Source organism: Brachycentrus maculatus, unplaced genomic scaffold (genome assembly GCF_059751285.1).
Source record: "Brachycentrus maculatus isolate JH-2025_06_01 unplaced genomic scaffold, ASM5975128v1 h1tg000176l, whole genome shotgun sequence".
NCBI classification, from domain to species: Eukaryota; Metazoa; Arthropoda; class Insecta; order Trichoptera; family Brachycentridae; genus Brachycentrus; species Brachycentrus maculatus.
The window spans coordinates 824844-842849 of NW_028280928.1; the positions used below are offsets into that span (position 1 = coordinate 824844).

General features: G+C 35.8%; 1 protein-coding gene across 1 annotated transcript; it reads left to right on the forward strand.

Moving 5' to 3' along the window:
• The first annotated feature begins 80 nt into the window (after window positions 1-80).
• Window positions 81-9978, forward strand: Tango10 (transport and golgi organization 10). Its single transcript, XM_088262237.1, has 13 exons — window positions 81-225; window positions 321-429; window positions 532-672; window positions 1950-2129; window positions 2637-2756; window positions 3202-3338; window positions 3849-4081; window positions 4359-4541; window positions 5054-5145; window positions 6277-6402; window positions 7118-7332; window positions 8565-8697; window positions 9314-9978. Exons 1-13 carry the CDS (start codon window positions 203-205, stop codon window positions 9380-9382), a joined length of 1761 nt encoding a protein of 586 aa, XP_088118363.1. The 5' UTR covers window positions 81-202; the 3' UTR covers window positions 9383-9978.
• Window positions 9979-18006: the final 8028 nt, after the last annotated feature.

The window sequence follows — 18006 nt, forward strand, 5'->3', positions numbered from 1 at the left end:
TAAAATTTAAATTAAAAATGGATAGATTACCACAAACTGCCTGAAAAAAAGATTATATTTTACCAATAACAACACTATCTGTGGAATGTCAAAAATAATCATAGAAATACAAATAGTCCGTATTCCGTGAAATGAAAATATTTCTATACTTTAATATATTTTGTAGATAGTTTATTAGTGATTGTTTAGTTAATTAGTTCCAATGGCCGATAATGTGCCTGGGAAGTAAGCAAAATAAATTTACCTTCCAGCGCATAATCTTCCGACACATGGTTAAAAAAGTATTTTTGACATTAATGGATTGATGTCTTTATTTACAGTAATTTTCATACAATGCGGCCAAATGATCCCATCCCAGGGCCGTCTGGAGTGTCCAAAGCTGACCAAAAGAACCCGAATAATGATTCAGATTTTATAGGGTCCATTGAGGTTATTATTATTTTTTTTAAATCAATTGACATATTATGCAGAAACAATTCTTCGGCAATAATACATCCTTAAATTAATATATGACTGTCATGTCATTTACAGGTGGATAATTCAAGCAGTGTACTTATTAAAATAGCAACATTGTATGCAGAACAGTTGATGAGCGATATAAATTTAGTCGTCGGAGGTGTTAGTTACCCCGCTCACAGACTTATCTTATGTGCCACCAGTGAAGTGTTTCAGGTTAGTGCTATTATTATATCATTCTAATTTTATTAATCAACCATTTTCCAAGATGGTATCCTCTAAATTCGAGCAAAGTTATGAGCTGACAATCACTATGATAGCTTTTCCCTGTTCATAGCACACAGGGTCAAAAATCATTACTCAAAATATCGCAAATTTAACAACATACTGAAAAATTTATAATTCTTTTGATTAAAGCGAGTGTTTTACAGTAGTGTCACGTGCCTGAACAGGAATGATATAATTATAATCTGTTTTTGCACCGTGGGTACATTCCTGCATGCAAAAAAAATAAATTAAAAAAGCACATATCGCTCACTCCTTTCAAGAACGTCATAAATCAAAAAACTTGATTTTTCAGGAGAACGTTTTTAAAGTTTAAAAATATAACACAATGTATTAAAAACAAATATCAAGCCACTTATTGAACTTTTTACTATGCAACAGATCTTTTTAGGTAAAACCTGAAGGTTTTTTCTCCATTTGAAAAATATTTAGTTTATTTAAAAAAATTATTAAACAATACCTTTTCTTCAAAATGCAAAAACAACACTTTCTGCCCTGTGGCGGGTAAATATTAAGTTAAAAATATGCCGCTTCTGCTGGGATATAGTAAATTTTCTGGGCATTCCGAAAACATGCCCAACTGAAAATTGACAAATTTTGATTTATGACGTTCTTGAAAGGAGTGAGCGATATGTAAATGCTTATTATTTACAGTGATGGTTACTGTTTTTTTAATTTTTTTTAATGCTTTTGCTTTTTTCAATTATTTTGCTAGAATCATGTTTAGACTTTTTTGTGTTACTTAAAAAAGTTATATGTTTAAAAATAATCATATTTTTGGAAAGTAATCGATACAGCGCTATTTTCATAAGAAATCACCTCAAGGGTGAGTGAATCATAAACACGATAACTTCACACTATTGTCCTTATACTGTTTATTTAAAAAACTTTTTATTTTTTCTCCTGGATTAAAAAAAATATTTGTATGCTGAGGTAATTAATATATGAATAACACAATGGTATAAAATTTAGATATTTAGCTTATGTGTGATGATAGAAACAGATATTTTCACAGATAATTTAATTAGTATTTTAGATGCTCATGAATCTTGTCAACGCAAAAAAAAGTAAATTTAAAGATAACTATACTGTTAAGGAATTTACCTAATTGTATCAAAATCATATAAAAAATACCATTTAAAAATAGAATTAGGAATATAAAATTTTTAAATAGTTGTACTGAAAATTGTATTGAGTTTTATTTCCAGGTTATGTTAATGAATCGAGAATGGTCGGAATGGTGTGAGAGTGCAATAGAACTGAAGGAAACTCAGCAGTGCGCCGAAGTATTCCCTCACTTCCTTCGCTACTTTTACACGGGCCAGATTCGAATTTCTCACAAGACTGTGTTGCCAGTATTGTCACTAGCCGACAAATATAATGTTAAGGTAGGTTCATTTCTTTAAATTCCCCCCTATAAATGGAATGAAAAATATTGTAAAACACTAAGAAAATGATATTTAAATTGCATATACAGGTACCTGTTTATTTTAAATTTAATTTCTCCAGGTGGATACAAACAAATCAACTGAGAAAGTTCAGTGCTACCTAAACTTAAATTTTTAGATTGTTTTCTTATGGGGGTAAAACATTAACATTATTTTATAACGATACTTCTCTAAGGGTGGAGACTGACCGGAGCCATTTCGTCGTAACGTAACACGTTACGATGCGAGCATTCATATAGTCAGTACAGCGAACCGAGTGCTCCATCCATAGTTTCGGATGCTCGCCGCGAGCGATGTTACAACGTTATGTTATTTCGAAATGCTCCGGTCAGTCTTCACCTTAAGATGTGTGAAAAAAAAATTACTTGTACTATATAACATTAAACATTAATTACATACATGACAGAAATGAGTAAAATAACATTGTTGTTTTCTTTATTTTTATAGGATTTGGTCTCACTATGCGTATGTTATATGTCTCGTCACCTAGCCCATGCTGTAGTGCTCGGCCATCTTGTAGAATGGCTTCAATATACAATGGCTTGCGGACATAATGAGGTTGCAAAGGTAAACTAATAATATTTTCAAATAAATTTCATATTAATTATTTACATAAACCACACATTGTAAACACAATGAAATAAGGCCATTTTATATCAGAAAAAGGTGATATAGCCATCTTAAAAAGTATGACGGTCGTAAGCCCCGTAAATGCCCAGACTTCCATATTCTTCTTCATCTTTGATGAGATGTCAAAAAATAATATATCTTAAAAAGTAATTAATCTTTGTCGGGTTGTGGTCCCGTGTTTAGTGTCGTTGACCCTCGAGTCAGAGTTTCTTGGTTTCGAACCCACTCTACCACAATTTGATACTTAGGCTCACAGAAATAGTATGAAATTGAAATATTTGAGTAAATAATAAAAACTCAACTATTTCTCTTAAAAAAAAATAATTAAAAAAACGCGTACATTTGTTTGTTTATTTATCACAACTGTTGTTTTTGATTTTAGGCCTGTCAAAATTTCATTAAATGGAATCTGGAGACCATTGCAGACACGAGTAACTTTGGCAATCTGGAACCGGAGATCCTCATTAGTTTACTGAATCAAAATGATCTCGTAGTTCATAATGAAATCATTCTATATCAGTAAGTATACATTTATTTAATACATAATGACTCCTTGAAAACCTACAGAATACAATCTTGAATACAATGTTGTTTTTATTAGGAAGATCACATTTAAAAAAAAAACATAGAATAATAATTATAATGGTGGATGATATATTGAAAAAATAAAATAAAATTATATGTATAAGTGGTTGTTATAGTAAGTTTTTAATTTAAGTTTTACTTAATAAATACCACTTTATCTTAAAATCCATTGTGACACGTGTTTCGATGCATTCTGCATAATTTTCAAACAAAATAATGCAGAATGCATCGTAACACGTGTCACAATGGATTTTAAGGTATAGTGGTATTTACCAAGTAAAACTTAAATTAAAAATGGATAGATTTTACCACAAAGTGACTGCCGAATCAATTTATGTTTTTATCGATTAGTTAAGGTTTTTATAGTGTTAATATTGAAATATATTGACTAGAGAGGTAAGTTTTTGGTCTTGTCTCCGTGAATTCATCCTTGGCCGTTTGCAGGTTCGTCCTCCGGTGGCTGGAGCAGCAGAGGACGCGCCTGCTGGCTATGGAGGGCGTGGGCGAGGCGGAGGGTGAGGAGCACATGCGGGAGCTGGTGGTGGCCACCATGTCACACATCCGCTTCCCCATGATGCGCCCTGCCAAGCTAGCCCAGCTGCTGCTCAGCCCGCTCGTGCAGCGCTACAAGGACTTCTTCGTTGACCGGATGGCCATCGCCATGAGCTTCCACTCAGGTAGGTAGAGATACAGCGTTGAGGACTCTTGGAGTGATAATGCTGTATGAATAAATGTTAAGTGAACTTATTTAATTTAAATAAAGAGTTAATTACATTTTTTCGTCGTAGCGTTCTTCATTGAGTTGTTTCTATTAGGTTTTTCGGACAAATTCCTACAATTTTGTCTTATTTATATTCATAGCTATTTTATTTTTAATTGCTTGGTAAATACACTATTCCTAGTAAAACTTGGATTAAAAATGGATAGATATTACCACATAGTACTTTTTTTCAGGTCACTCTGAACTCATTAGCAAGATATACGCTACAGAGGAAGGAAAACTTCTTTTTACCCCGCGCCTCTATACAGAAGACCGATGGAGCTCTATGCTGACCATAGACAACTTTCACTCACTGCAGTGTTACCACACACGGACATTTGTATTCTCGTCTCACTCTGCTTTGGCAGAATGTGCAGGTACCTACCTATTTATTTTTCAAATCATGTGACAATAACACAGTTACCAACTATAAATAAATACAAATAATATTTTATTATATCTATCTACTAAATTTCCCAGGATGAAAAAATTAGTTGTGGTAGGGAACCATAGTAAAATGTGTAGTTGTATTCAGTTGAGTGCACAAAATGTCATTTGATTTTAAAACTAGGCTTTGTCGTATAATACCAAATTATTTCCCTATTTTTCTCAGCAGCCATTGAGCAAACAATGTTTTATGAATATATGTCAACATAACAAACAAAAGATGTCATTGTTTATTTTACTGTAAACCAAATTTGTCCTATGAGATGTGAAGCCGGAGGATGATTAGAAATAAATATTATATATTTCATATCTGATATTCTTCTATGGTCATCCAATGATTATTACTTATACAAATAATATCAAATAATCATCAAAAATTAAGGTTAGCTAATTTGTATAGGATCATATTTAAAAAAAGTTTAATGCAATTAATATTTTTCAGGGGAAAAGACATGTGAGTGGGTAATAGACTTGTATCCAAAAGGAGTCTGGTTCAAAAAATCTCTTTTAATTTTTTGGCAAGAGTCCCACGAGGTAAACATTTTTTATATCTTGTCTATGATTGTTATCAATATCAAACAGTTGGAATAAATTTCTGTGGTTTTATTAAATGTTTCTGATTATCACTAGTCTAAAAACACTTATATTTCCGCTTTGAAATAATTTGTAGTAAGATTCATCATCTTTTTCATTAATTTGAGCATAACTATTGTCAGGGCTTTTTTTTCATGTAACCCTTTTTTTTTTTCAAAATCAATCAGACAAAACAATGTTTACATAATTACAAAATGTTTACATTGTTTACATAATTACAAAACAACGTTGACATAATTACATACTATATTTCATCAAAATGATCAAATATGGTATTGTAATGAATATTTAAATGATATTTGAATATATCTTTTTTTAGTAAAAAGCTTGTCATGAAGTGAGTTTCGGGAACTTTGTTGTTTAAAAAAGCCCCGACTATTGTTATCTTTGTTTGTTGTCCAATTTTTTGGCAGAACAATATAACATTGCATTTGTACATTTATTATTATTATTTATGACAAATTGATCGACTTAGTGCCTTCTTCTATCATTTTACTTATAAATAACAGTGTCAGACAATCCAACTTAGTGGTCTATGCATTAATAGATAAGGATAAAGGAGAGAAAATATTAGAAACTTTCTATTAAATATAAAATAGCAATAAATCTTCAAGTTATTCTCATAATTTACATTATGCAAACCACTTTAACCACTTAACAGACAAATTTTGTCGAGAAAATTCATCGGTGCAGGAAATCATCACCAAACAACTCGAAACAGGACTACCCGAACACTGCTCGAGTTAGTCAATAAAAACAAATACATAAATATATTTGGCTCGGGCAAATCAATACCACCAAGTTGAAATACGATTTGCCCGAGCAGCACTCGGACTCATCAGTGCAACACAAACTCCTTGCCCGAGTTACGCTCGGGATAAACTGGCAACTGGTTAAACGTAATTTTTGATGACTTTGCCACCCTGTGACCAAATAACAGATGGGGGAATGGGTATGATCTCAAATGTGTCCACCAAAGCCACCTCTTACCATCTCTGGTGTGAGGTGGCATTTGGTGGACACATATAATCAAGTGTGCGTAGAAAACTGTTGAATTTGTTCATGTTGTAGGTACCTGAAGTTGTATTAAGGACTGTAAGATTGGCTGTGACTTGTAGAGACCCTCCGCAGTACCAACAAACCACACCTTGGGAACAGGTTGACGCATGTGCCGCGGAACCATTTATGAGAGTTAAGGTAAACCATAATATTATTCATTAGTGCAGTTTTTTCCTACCTTTTATCAAAGCTTTGGTGATATGTAAATAAACAAAAATAAACAAATCTGAAGTAGAATTTCAAACTTATAATTTTTTTTAACAAAGCCCATAAATAGCAATAAAAAATTGGAATAGATTTGTGCATATGCATTATTTATTTTTTACCGTAAAAATATTATACAGTACCAAATAAATACTGCATATGTACAAAAATAGCATATATTTATGATTATTATTTTTGTAAACATCTATAATTATCAACTGCAGATGTTTACAAAAATAAAGCAATAAAGGAGAAAAACACATGTATTTATTATATTATACCATAAAAGTGCCAAAAAAATATGAATGCTGAAAGAGAAAATTAACTCAACCTGTTAACCGGGCGGGACGCATAAATATGTCAAACGCAAACAATATCGGGTACGGGTGGGACATATGAATACGTCCTTGAAATATATGTTGCGCGCTGGAACAGGCGGGACATATATTTTTCGAACAACAAAGGTATTAGTCATCCATACATGTCTTGACATGAATTTAAGACACGGAGTGAATCAGCAAGTTGCTTAATTGGACAGCGGACTGCCCGGTTAACAGGTTAAGTACAAAATAAAATAAAAAAGGTCAATAAGGTAGTATAAAATTAAGTTATAATTAAGTTATGGACATTATGTTATATTCTGTTCCAGATTGGTATTCTTATTACGGGCGTGCAGTGGGGAATAGAGCACATAATGACGGTGAAGGAGCGCATCTTCCACTTCTCGGATTCCCAGCGAGTCCTGAACATCGACGACGTGCTGGACTTCGACGAGCTTAACACTCCCGTCTTCTGCCCTCCCTCCAGCACCAACCAGCAGCAGCAGAACTCCACCTCCTGCTCGTCCAGATACAGCGTCTCGGGGTGATTCATATTAACTAACTAACTAACCATCAGGCCCCTTCTCCCGTAGGGGTAGGCAGAGAGAATAGAACGCCACACCACCTGTCTTTGCAAACATTCTTCGCCTCTTCTATATTCATGCATGTCCATGAGGAGTATGTATGAACATACCCGACGATTATTACAACTCCTGACCCGGCCGCTTTCAAGTATTTGACATACCAGATTGTGCCAGGTTTTCCTCTGCTTCTTTTTCTTTTTCCATGATATTTACTATATTTTGATATTCACAATGATATTTACTATGATTATTTACTATAGTATTTTGATATTCACCATGATATTTACTATACATTGATTATTTACTATAATATTTATTCAATATTACCTTGGACTGGCTGGTACCTTAAGTGGAGGGCTGATCACCTATACTTCATGTTAACGATCAGATAATACTGCGTTTATATGATGCAGTGCCCTATGCACCATAGGGTGCGGATAAGGGTTTTTTTTTTGAGGTCAAGGTATCTTGCATCCCTTATGTCGCCGCGACCAAATAAGGTCTATTGTGACCTCCCTTTGTATTACAGCTCACTGCCAAGACCTACATGAGTCATGTAACTCACGACCTGTCTTGGAGGTAGGAGCTACACCTTCTCGGAGTCCATTAGAGGTCCTCCAAGGATGTGACTTCGTTTGCGAGCGAGTGCGTCACAATTGTAGAGAATGTGGATTGGCGTTTTGTTATCCTGCATACAAAATCTGCGTACTGGGGATAAGGGTTAGAATGAATTCTAACTTCTAAGAGAAAGGAATGGTCATCACTTTTTTTTAACCCTCAAGTGCACATACATAGTAAAATCAACTGCTGTTGATGTTACCACAGATAATTTAAGTTGTGTCAGATAAAAGGAAAACAATTTTAAGCTGCGTGAAACTATTATTTTTTTATTGTGATCTGAATTCCTTCTGAAGAACGTGTCATATCATTCAACCAAAGTAAGTTAAAAGTTGGTTTTACTGATCTGTAAAATATTTATTATCAGAAATAAAAGAATATCATATATTATTGTAAAATTTAGCATCTTCAAATTCAGTTTTGTATGGAGAATATGACACTAGGCTCCCCAGGATTCCTTCAGAAAAGTTTTGTCAAGTGGATATATATTTTTTTCTCTATATAATCCTGTTGGAACATTTGCCAGTTTTCTCATCGGAGTCTTCAATTTTAATTATGTTTAAATTAAATTCAGGGCTCGTAAGTGTTGTCAGTGCAGTAAGGCTAGTATGGAGTGCAGCAAGTGTCCGGCTGGAGGGGCCATATGCACCTGCGCTGCCTCGGAGCCCCCAGCCAACCTCGTGGGGCCCAACAGGGACCAGCTTAAGGTGAATAAATTCTCATTTCTAACTATTCCGCATCCCTTATGGTTTCTTGTACTTTCTTATTGACTTCCTTGTCAGTCAGATAAAAGCTACAGATGTCTTCTTAAAATAAGACAAAATGTATCCTATATTCGACATTTAATCAATTTTGAGAATCTTTACATTATTTTAAGTTGTGAAAATCCCAATTTTAATATATGAATTAATGTATCACATATATTTATGATAATAGACTTCTATAACATATTTTTAGAATATTAGAATTTTCTTTAGTTTATTGAATGAAATCCTAACCGCAATATAAGTTGTTTATTCTGTAGTTTATTATATACATAAAATTATTAAATATAATAAAGTGAAATACACATGTAATTGCTAGATTTCAATTTGAGGTTAGTAGAAATAAATGTGATACATTGATGTTTTCAATCAAAGCTTATGTAACGAATTTCTTTCACGATTCCTGTGTGACCAATAATGCTGATTGCCCATGGCACCAGACATTGTATATGACCATGTTGGCTGTGCGAGTCGCTGGGGATAGTCTGTTAACATTACATATAGAGCACAGCTAAGGGCTTTTTATTTATTTGTAATTGATTTATAATTCTATTCTCAGATACAAGTAGTTATCATACCGCTGAGTAACGTGAGTTGTACTGCCGCCTCCGAATTTGGCTTCAAATGATAGCAGCATCCCAAATGTGATATCACCAAAGTGAACCTCTCCCCGGAGGGGAGATTACTTATTCCAGACCGGAAAGCATCCCATTATTAGTACGAACAAGACTGCTAATAATAGGCTCCTGCGATACTGACTTTACTTCAAATCCATTAAGTAATGATTTAAAAAAATTGTATTAATTATATAAGATGGGACACATAAAGATGTCTCTTTACCTCGAGCAAAAATGACCTGTTTGAAGTACTGGACAGTAAAGATTTTGCGTAAAAATCTTTATTTGGACTAACAAGTAATCCGTACTACAAATCATCATGTTAAACAAATAAAATTTGTTTGACGAGGTACTACTGTATTTTACTCACTGCCATTTTAGTTGCTAATGTACAATGTGTACATTACATAGTACTATGTTCAAAATTGTCGACTTTACTTGGACTCTTGTAGGGTTTTTACTGGATTATGGAGTAAAATCTGGAAGTATGGCAGCCCTAGCTTTTAACTAATTAAATAATACAGTTGCCTTGTATTATTGTCATGTGATTTAATCTTATTTATAATTGAGCAGAGTCACAATAGAAAATTGTTGAATCTCTTCAAAATAGTTTATACATAAAAAATACACAGCAGCCTTTTCCCTTCACCTTTACTTGTCGCAAATACATAATACTTTTATATTATAAATAAATCAGATGACTCTGCTCATGAAAATGTGTTATTTAATATATAATATTATACCATATAATATTGTACTTTTAGTAGGTTTTTTAAACTAATAATTATAGAAATGTAATGTGCCAATCTACCCAACTACGCAAGTTATGGATGATTTTTAAATTAAAGAATAATTTTCCAAATTGTTTTTTTAAGTGTTAATATTTATGCAACAAAAACGGAATATTGTTTTATAATGTTAGGCTCACAGAAAATAAAGATAGTTAGTATCTTTAATTTTATATTCTTGAGTCTATTTTATCGTAATTTTTATAAAGTAATGCATAAATACCTAAAACTGCCATTTTCTCAGTTTAAACACTTTTAATACAAACATTCTAAATAATGTGGTTGAAATGGAGAGGTGTCTCATTCTGCAAGTGTTGCAAAACAATAAAATATATATGTATATTAAAAAATGTACTTTTTATTTATATCATCCCTTTATATTCACACTGATTCACCCAAAATTACAAGACAAATGGAGGACGATTACATAGTAGGTACTATGGAATAATAAAATATATAGTAGTAATAACCAGAACACTCCCGGTTGCAAAGCCGTACTAACTGGTGTAAGTTGTCCACTGCTAATGTGTCTGCCTCTGAAGTGTAAGGGTCAGCTCGCTCGGCTACCGTTCTGGAGGTCCTGGGTTCGATTCCCAGTGGGGGATCAAATAAACATAAGTGATTTTTTCACTCTAATATTTACTCAATATTACCCTAGACTGGTACCTGAAGCGGGGAAGGCTGATCACCTTTCCTTCATGTTTTAACGATCAAGATAACACTGCGTTAATATGATGCAGTGCTTTATGCACCATTGAGGTGTGGATAAGGGTTTGAAGAAGAAAAGAATGTGTACGAGTTCCATTTTCATTATTATCATTAAATATTTGTACTATTAAACCTATTTGCTGAATGGTGGATGATTATACCAAGAGTGGAACTGGTAACTTGTCTGGATATTAAAATTATACAAGGTTAGTTATATTGAATGTTTTATTATAAGTACAGGCACTGGAGACTTACAGGGATACAGTCGGGATGAAAGCATACATTCTGGGTAAAGTTACAACATACGTAATACACTATTTAGAGCAGTACACAAATATCTTATTAAATATACATCAGTGATACCAAGTTATGTCATATCAGAATCTAAATTCCATACATAGTTAGTAAAATGCGAGATATCCTCCATCAGTGAAGTCTTCTGCATGGATGAAGAGGTTGGTAAATTAAACAATTTAAAAAAATAAATGCATTTTTTCTGCATTATAAGCTATTTAAATGACATAAACAGGGTATTACTGTGTATTAAAGAGTTTTACAAATTCAATATTTCTAAGCAGTCACTCCTAAAAGGTTAACATTCAAATCTATAATGAAAATAATATATATAAATTTAAATAAGTATGTAGTACGACGTGTTTTGTTCACAAAATGATTATTAAATTGAATTAAATAGATTAATTATTATGAAACCATTCTCCGCCTTTCAAAGAGACATATTTAAATTTTTCATCATTACATTGACATATGTTTAGTCCTATACATATATAAAAAGAAGGAAGAAATCATTTTGCTTCTAAATACTTTTTAGAAGCATGTGTAATATGTATATACTTCTTAAAATCATGTAGATACAACTTGGTTTATCTCATCATAAAATTGACGCTGGAGGTCCCGGGTTCGATTCCTAGGGAGGGTGATAATAAATATTAGAGATTTTCACATAAATATTTATTTAACCCTGAAGCGCAGGAGTGATTACCTAGCCTTCACATGTAAGTAACAATCAAGATAACACTGCGTCAATACGATGCAGTGCCCTATGCACTGGGTGTGGATAAGGGTTAGAAGAAGAGAAGAAATTTGACAAATCGAGGTATGTCTCTTTGAAAGATATATGACGAAAGGTCACATTTACTGACCATTTATGGTTAAGTTAAGTATTTTAAAAATATATATCACAATTTTATGTTCGAACCGGGCACGAGTATCAAATTGTATAATGAAAATAATTTATACAAACCACGTTTATTCAACCATGAATATAATTTATATACGTCGCATAAACAACAAATAAAAAGAAAAATTTTGAATAACAAAGCATTTTATAAAAACTTACAAATTAAAAGCACATTTTACTTACGACTAAGGAACAATTTCATGTATCATAAGCGCACACGCATTCTTAGAAATATGTACTACGTATTATATATTTGTGTACAAAATAATTGTTATCAATATCATTATAAAATTTATACTTCGAAAAGCTAAGATTCTACAACTCCAAAATATAAAATTATGTAGAGAAAATATCTGAATAATAGAAATACATACACATTATTATGTGTTCTGAATTGATTTCTGGAGTCCATCATGAGAGAAGCGTTCATTTTCTTTCCCGTTATCGCGGTTTCTACTGTCTATTCCTGGGTCAGTGTCCTACTCTATGGTCGCTTTGTCCGTTTCCGCTGATTTGGTATCCGGTCATCCATGGATTTGGGTTGTTCATAAAGCGTCATTTTCCCATCGTGTAACGACGTTCGTTGATTTTGTCCGATCAATTCGAAAAAATCGTATTCATTCCTGGGCAGTATATCGTAGATAGTGTTATAAACTTTGAAAACATATTTAGTTCTTTTAATTTACGTCATTAAAACGTCAAGTTCTTGTGTATAACGGATAATTATCGTGTTTATTTTGATTGCGAGACGCCGCCGCCATTTTGAGTGCGCGGTAATTGTTTACAAACACCGTGATAAGGGTGTGAATCTTATTATTATTAAGTGTCTCGTCTTCTATAAAAACAAAACTAAAAAATTGCTCGTATTATAAACTTTCGCTTCAATCCAAACGGCATTGTCGCGCATTTACCGAAAAAACTTTTCATTTCGAATATTTTATAAACTAAACGACGCCATCTTGAAACACGTGTTTGTTGTTTACAAACATCGTGCGAGTCAAGATTTTCAAGGGCGACGGATAGTTAATTAAATTTTTATAGAACTTTATGCTTTGTGCCTAATTTCATATAAATTTTCACATCTGTCCGAAAACACCGATCTTTATAGAAAATGAGTGATACAGAAAATGTTTCGCCATTATCGCCGGTAGCTGGGCCTTCTCAGCGCAGTGAATCTCGGAAAAGATCCCGCGATCCATCCGTTTTATCGTCAGATTCAGAGTCTCCTGAACCGCGTCAGCAAAAGCGCCTTAAAGTGTTAATGGACCCACGGATAGACTATCTAGTTCAGCAGATAGGACTTTTGACTGACGCCGTGTTCCAAAGTCAAACCGGGGCTAAGGTCGCGGCGCCAGGCGACACTTCTCCCGTAGACTCGGGATCGCAAGAAGACGACGACGGTTTTCTACAACAGCAAATCCCATCAGGATTCGAGCCTTAGAAAAGCTGCAACACTTTGGTAGTGAAAACTGGGCGGGCGTGCGATATGTTGATGTCCAGAAGAAATTTCTGGCAGAGCCATCGTTTGTTGAATTGAAAGTCAACGACGAGCTCAGACGCTGCGATGTCAGCTCCCCTGCCCAAGCTTCGCTGGAAAGGTCTTTCGCCGCTCTATCTCATGCCCTCCTCATACAAAAAGAGGAGTTTCAATCAGGGCTCCAAGAACTGGTCAATTGGGCCGCTGATAAGAACATAATTCTTAATAAAAGAAACGTATTCGATAAAGTAAAAGTTTTGTTTGCTCCTGACTCCGCATACCAGAAGGTTTCCGAAGATATTCTTCAGATGGTATGTGGCAGGCGCACAGAGGCGGTACAATTCCGCAGAAAATCCATACTCGGGGAAGTCAGAGACGAGCATGTCAGAGAGGGACTTTGCAAAATCCCTCCTTGCTCAGAATATCTCTTTGAAATCTGACGGCCTTCCTCTCTAGGGTAGGTACCTCTGACAAGCTTACGATAAAACCTGCAACAACCCATCCTTTATCAAGACCCCAGGTTCCTACCAGAAAAAGGCCAGATAACCAGTTTTTTCGTGAACAGCGAAGGCCTCTCGCTAACAAAAATAACGGTCCTCCCAGAGGAGAAGCTGGCTCCAGCAAATTTTCCACCAAGAAAAAAGGGGGAGGCAAGTCTACTTCTGGTAGTTCAAAAGGAAAGTTTAGAGGAAGGCACACTCGAAATTGACGCCAGAAGGAATCCATTTCGCGGGGGATGCTTAAAGTTATTCCAGGCAGCATGGGCGACACTGGGAGCACCAGCATTTATGCTAAAAATGATAAGGGGGACACAAATACCATTTGTGTCAAAACCTCCTTTGATAATGCCACACAAGAATACTTTAAATCACTTCAGCACACCCCCTTCTGCCGAGATGGACTCCCAAATAAAGGAACTCACCGAGAGCGGTGTTCTGGAAGCTGCGGATCTCACTCCCAGCTTCTTATCAAAAATGTTCCTAACACCAAAATCGGACGGCTCCTCACGGGTAATCTTCAACTTGAAGTCCCTAAACCTGTTTTTAAACCCTGCTCCATTCAAACTCATAAGCCACTGCAAGGTTCCGGAATTTTTGCAACCAAACGATTGGTTGACAAAGATAGACCTCTCACAAGCATACTACCATCTCCCGATCGCATCAAAGCATCGGAGATTCTTGCGCTTGGTCTACCGAGGAAACTTGCTTCAGATGACAAGTCTGCCCTTTGGCCTTTCATCTGCTCCCAGAATGTTCGCGACCCTTACAAATTGGGTAGCCGAGTTACTGCGTCAGAAAGGTATACGGACAATCGTGTATCTCGACGACTTCCTCCTTGCGAGCCAATCCAAGGAAGATCTAGGCCGACAAACGCGGCTAGCAGTAAACACTCTACAATATCTGGGATGGAATGTAAATTTCCAAAAGTCAGTGCTCTCCCCAACACAAAAGTGCGAATACCTGGGGGTCGTATGGGACATGCGCAACAATCGCAAGTCCCTGTCGGAACGGAAGTGTGCGGCATTCCACCAATCACTTCGAGCGATACTGTCTTCTCGCCGATGGTCACGAAAGCAAGCGGAAAGTCTCCTGGGAAGGTTAAACTTTGCCAACTTCGTGGTGAGAAGAGGACGGCTGCACTGCCGATAATTGCAGATAGCGAGCAAACCGCTGAAGCAACTTCCACCCAGAAGGTTAGTTCCAATGACCGAGGAGTGCTTGCAGGAGGTGGAATGGTGGTTAGAGAACTTGAACTCGTCAAGCACCATTCACAAGGAAATGTTCAGTCATTTCCTGACAACAGATGCCTCAGACCTGGCTTGGGGAGCAACTTTAGACGATTTAACCTTATCAGGTCAGTGGACCGTCCAACAGAAAAAGTGGCATTCAAACCGAAAAGAGTTGTTCGCAGTGCTTGCAACCCTTCAACACTCAGCTCACAACCTCTCCGGTTCAGAAGTCTTAGTGCAATCGGACAACAAATCAGTGGTTGCGTATATCTCCAAGGAAGGGGGCACCAGATCCTTAACACTTTTAAATCTGACCCAAGACCTCCTGATCCTTGCAGACAAGTGGGATATCTCGTTGACAGCTCAGTTTCTTCCCGGAAAATACAACGGAGACGCGGATCACCTATCTCGGGGAAAAACACCTCCGGAGTGGCACCTTTTACCGGCAGCAACCCAACCGATTTTCAATCTCTTCGGGCAACCCGATATAGACCTATTTGCTTCCGTAACGGCACACGTGACTTCGACATACGTGTCAAGAGATTGCACGGACTCGTGCGCAATCTTTCAAAACGCTTTCAGTCAATGTTGGGACTTCAATCTGGCCTGGATATTTCCTCCGCCAAATTTAATACCAAGAATCCTAGCACACCTGAACAAGGCGACCGGAACTTACCTTCTCGCAGTCCCGAGGTGGCCGAGGGCGTTCTGGCGACCAGACCTAATACGCCGATCATTAGCACCACCACTCAAAATAGCAAACCTGGAATCGGTACTAATCGACACATCCACCGGCAAACCTCCGCCCAAAATCCAAGAACTGGAAATAGAAGTTTGGAAAATTGGGGGTGGGACGGCGTTTTAAGTAGATGGAATCCTGAGGAAAAGAATTTGCTTCTATCAGGGTGGCGAGCTTCGACGCTAAATACCTACAAGCCAGCTTGGGATAGATGGTGCCGCTGGGCATCAAATAACAATTTCCATCCTAACAAACCGTCTGCAAACCAGGTGGCCAGATACCTGGCGCAGTTGTTTATCGAAGAGAAATTGTCATACAATACTATACTAGTACATAAGTCAGCGATAGCAACATTCTGTAACCCAACAGCTGAGGAAAGTCTCAGCTCTAATTTTTTGGTAAAACATACCCTTAAAGCAATAGCTATGGCAAAGCCTACTCTTCCAAAATCTCCAATCTGGAATCCACAGATTGTTAAAGATTGGCTCTGTAAAAATAGCCCTAAACTAAACTCCTTGTACGAGATATCGTGTAGAGTGGCAACACTATTGCTGCTCTCGTCAGGACGAAGAGTACACGACCTGACGTTACTAAACATCTCGGATGGAAACCTGCAGGATGAAGGCACTTCTATTATATTACATCCGTCTTTTGGATCAAAGACTGACACCCGGTTACACCAGCAATCCAGCTGGAAACTTTTAGAATCACCGGAGCTTAATATAAACCCAGTCTTTTGGACAAGAAAACTAGTAGAATTGTCCAAGGATCGAAGGTCGGAAGTGGATAACCTTAATAACCTATTTATAAGTACGAGGGGCCCCGTAAAAGCGGCTACAAGAACCATAATAGGAGGATGGGTAAAGAGCATGCTGAAAATGGCAGGAGTGGAAGCTACCCCCGGCAGTACACGCTCAGCGGTCGCATCCCTCAATTGGTTAGAAAACTACCCAATTGATAATATCTTAGAGAGAGGAAATTGGAAAAGTGAAAATACCTTCAGGAAATATTACCAAAGAGAGTTGCTTAATCACACCGTCTCAAAAGACTCCTCTCTAGCAAGCCTGTTTCAACCAGTTAACATCAAATAAAGGCGTCACCCGGTCACCAGGAGATAACAGACAGATCTCTCATGATGGACTCCAGAAATCAATTCAGAACACATAATATCGGAGTTTTACCTACCATTAAAACTCTTATTATGTTTCTATTGATTTCTGGAGTCCAGGTAAGACCTACCTGGTGCATCATGAGCTTTATGAACAACCCAAATCCATGGATGACCGGATACCAAATCAGCGGAAACGGACAAAGCGACCATAGAGTAGGACACTGACCCAGGAATAGACAGTAGAAACCGCGATAACGGGAAAGAAAATGAACGCTTCTCTCATGATGGACTCCAGAAATCAATAGAAACATAATAAGAGTTTTAATGGTAGGTAAAACTCCGATAATTTGTTGGTAAGGTAACCGCTAACTGATTACTTAAAGACTTTTAGAATTTGCATAGTATCTTAATAATTGCACATTAATAACATTATATGTACGTATTTACTAGAAAATAATCAAATAATAAAGATTTTGTTTTACAAAACTCAGTCAACAGTCGATAACAGGGCTAGATTATTGTTTGCATTTTCTTTAAAAATGGTTGCACAATTACAATTTTTAATGGAAATTAAACTTTTATAAAATTTAAGCACTAAAATTAATATATCAGTTTGAAAACAAAATGCAAACATATCCATTTGTGACTTGACAACAAATTTCTCTTGTATACGAATTTAATTTAATATGCGAGAGATTTTTTATTTCAATGAGTTAATATTTGTATATTATAAATTTTATTAATTTGAGTTGGTACAAAATAAACATCATAATTATATCTCTACTAATTATATTTGATTTTAATTGAATTATATTTTAATTGAAGAATACGGACGAAACGGTTTGTTGAAACTAATATTAAATATTTTCCATATTTAATGCAAAT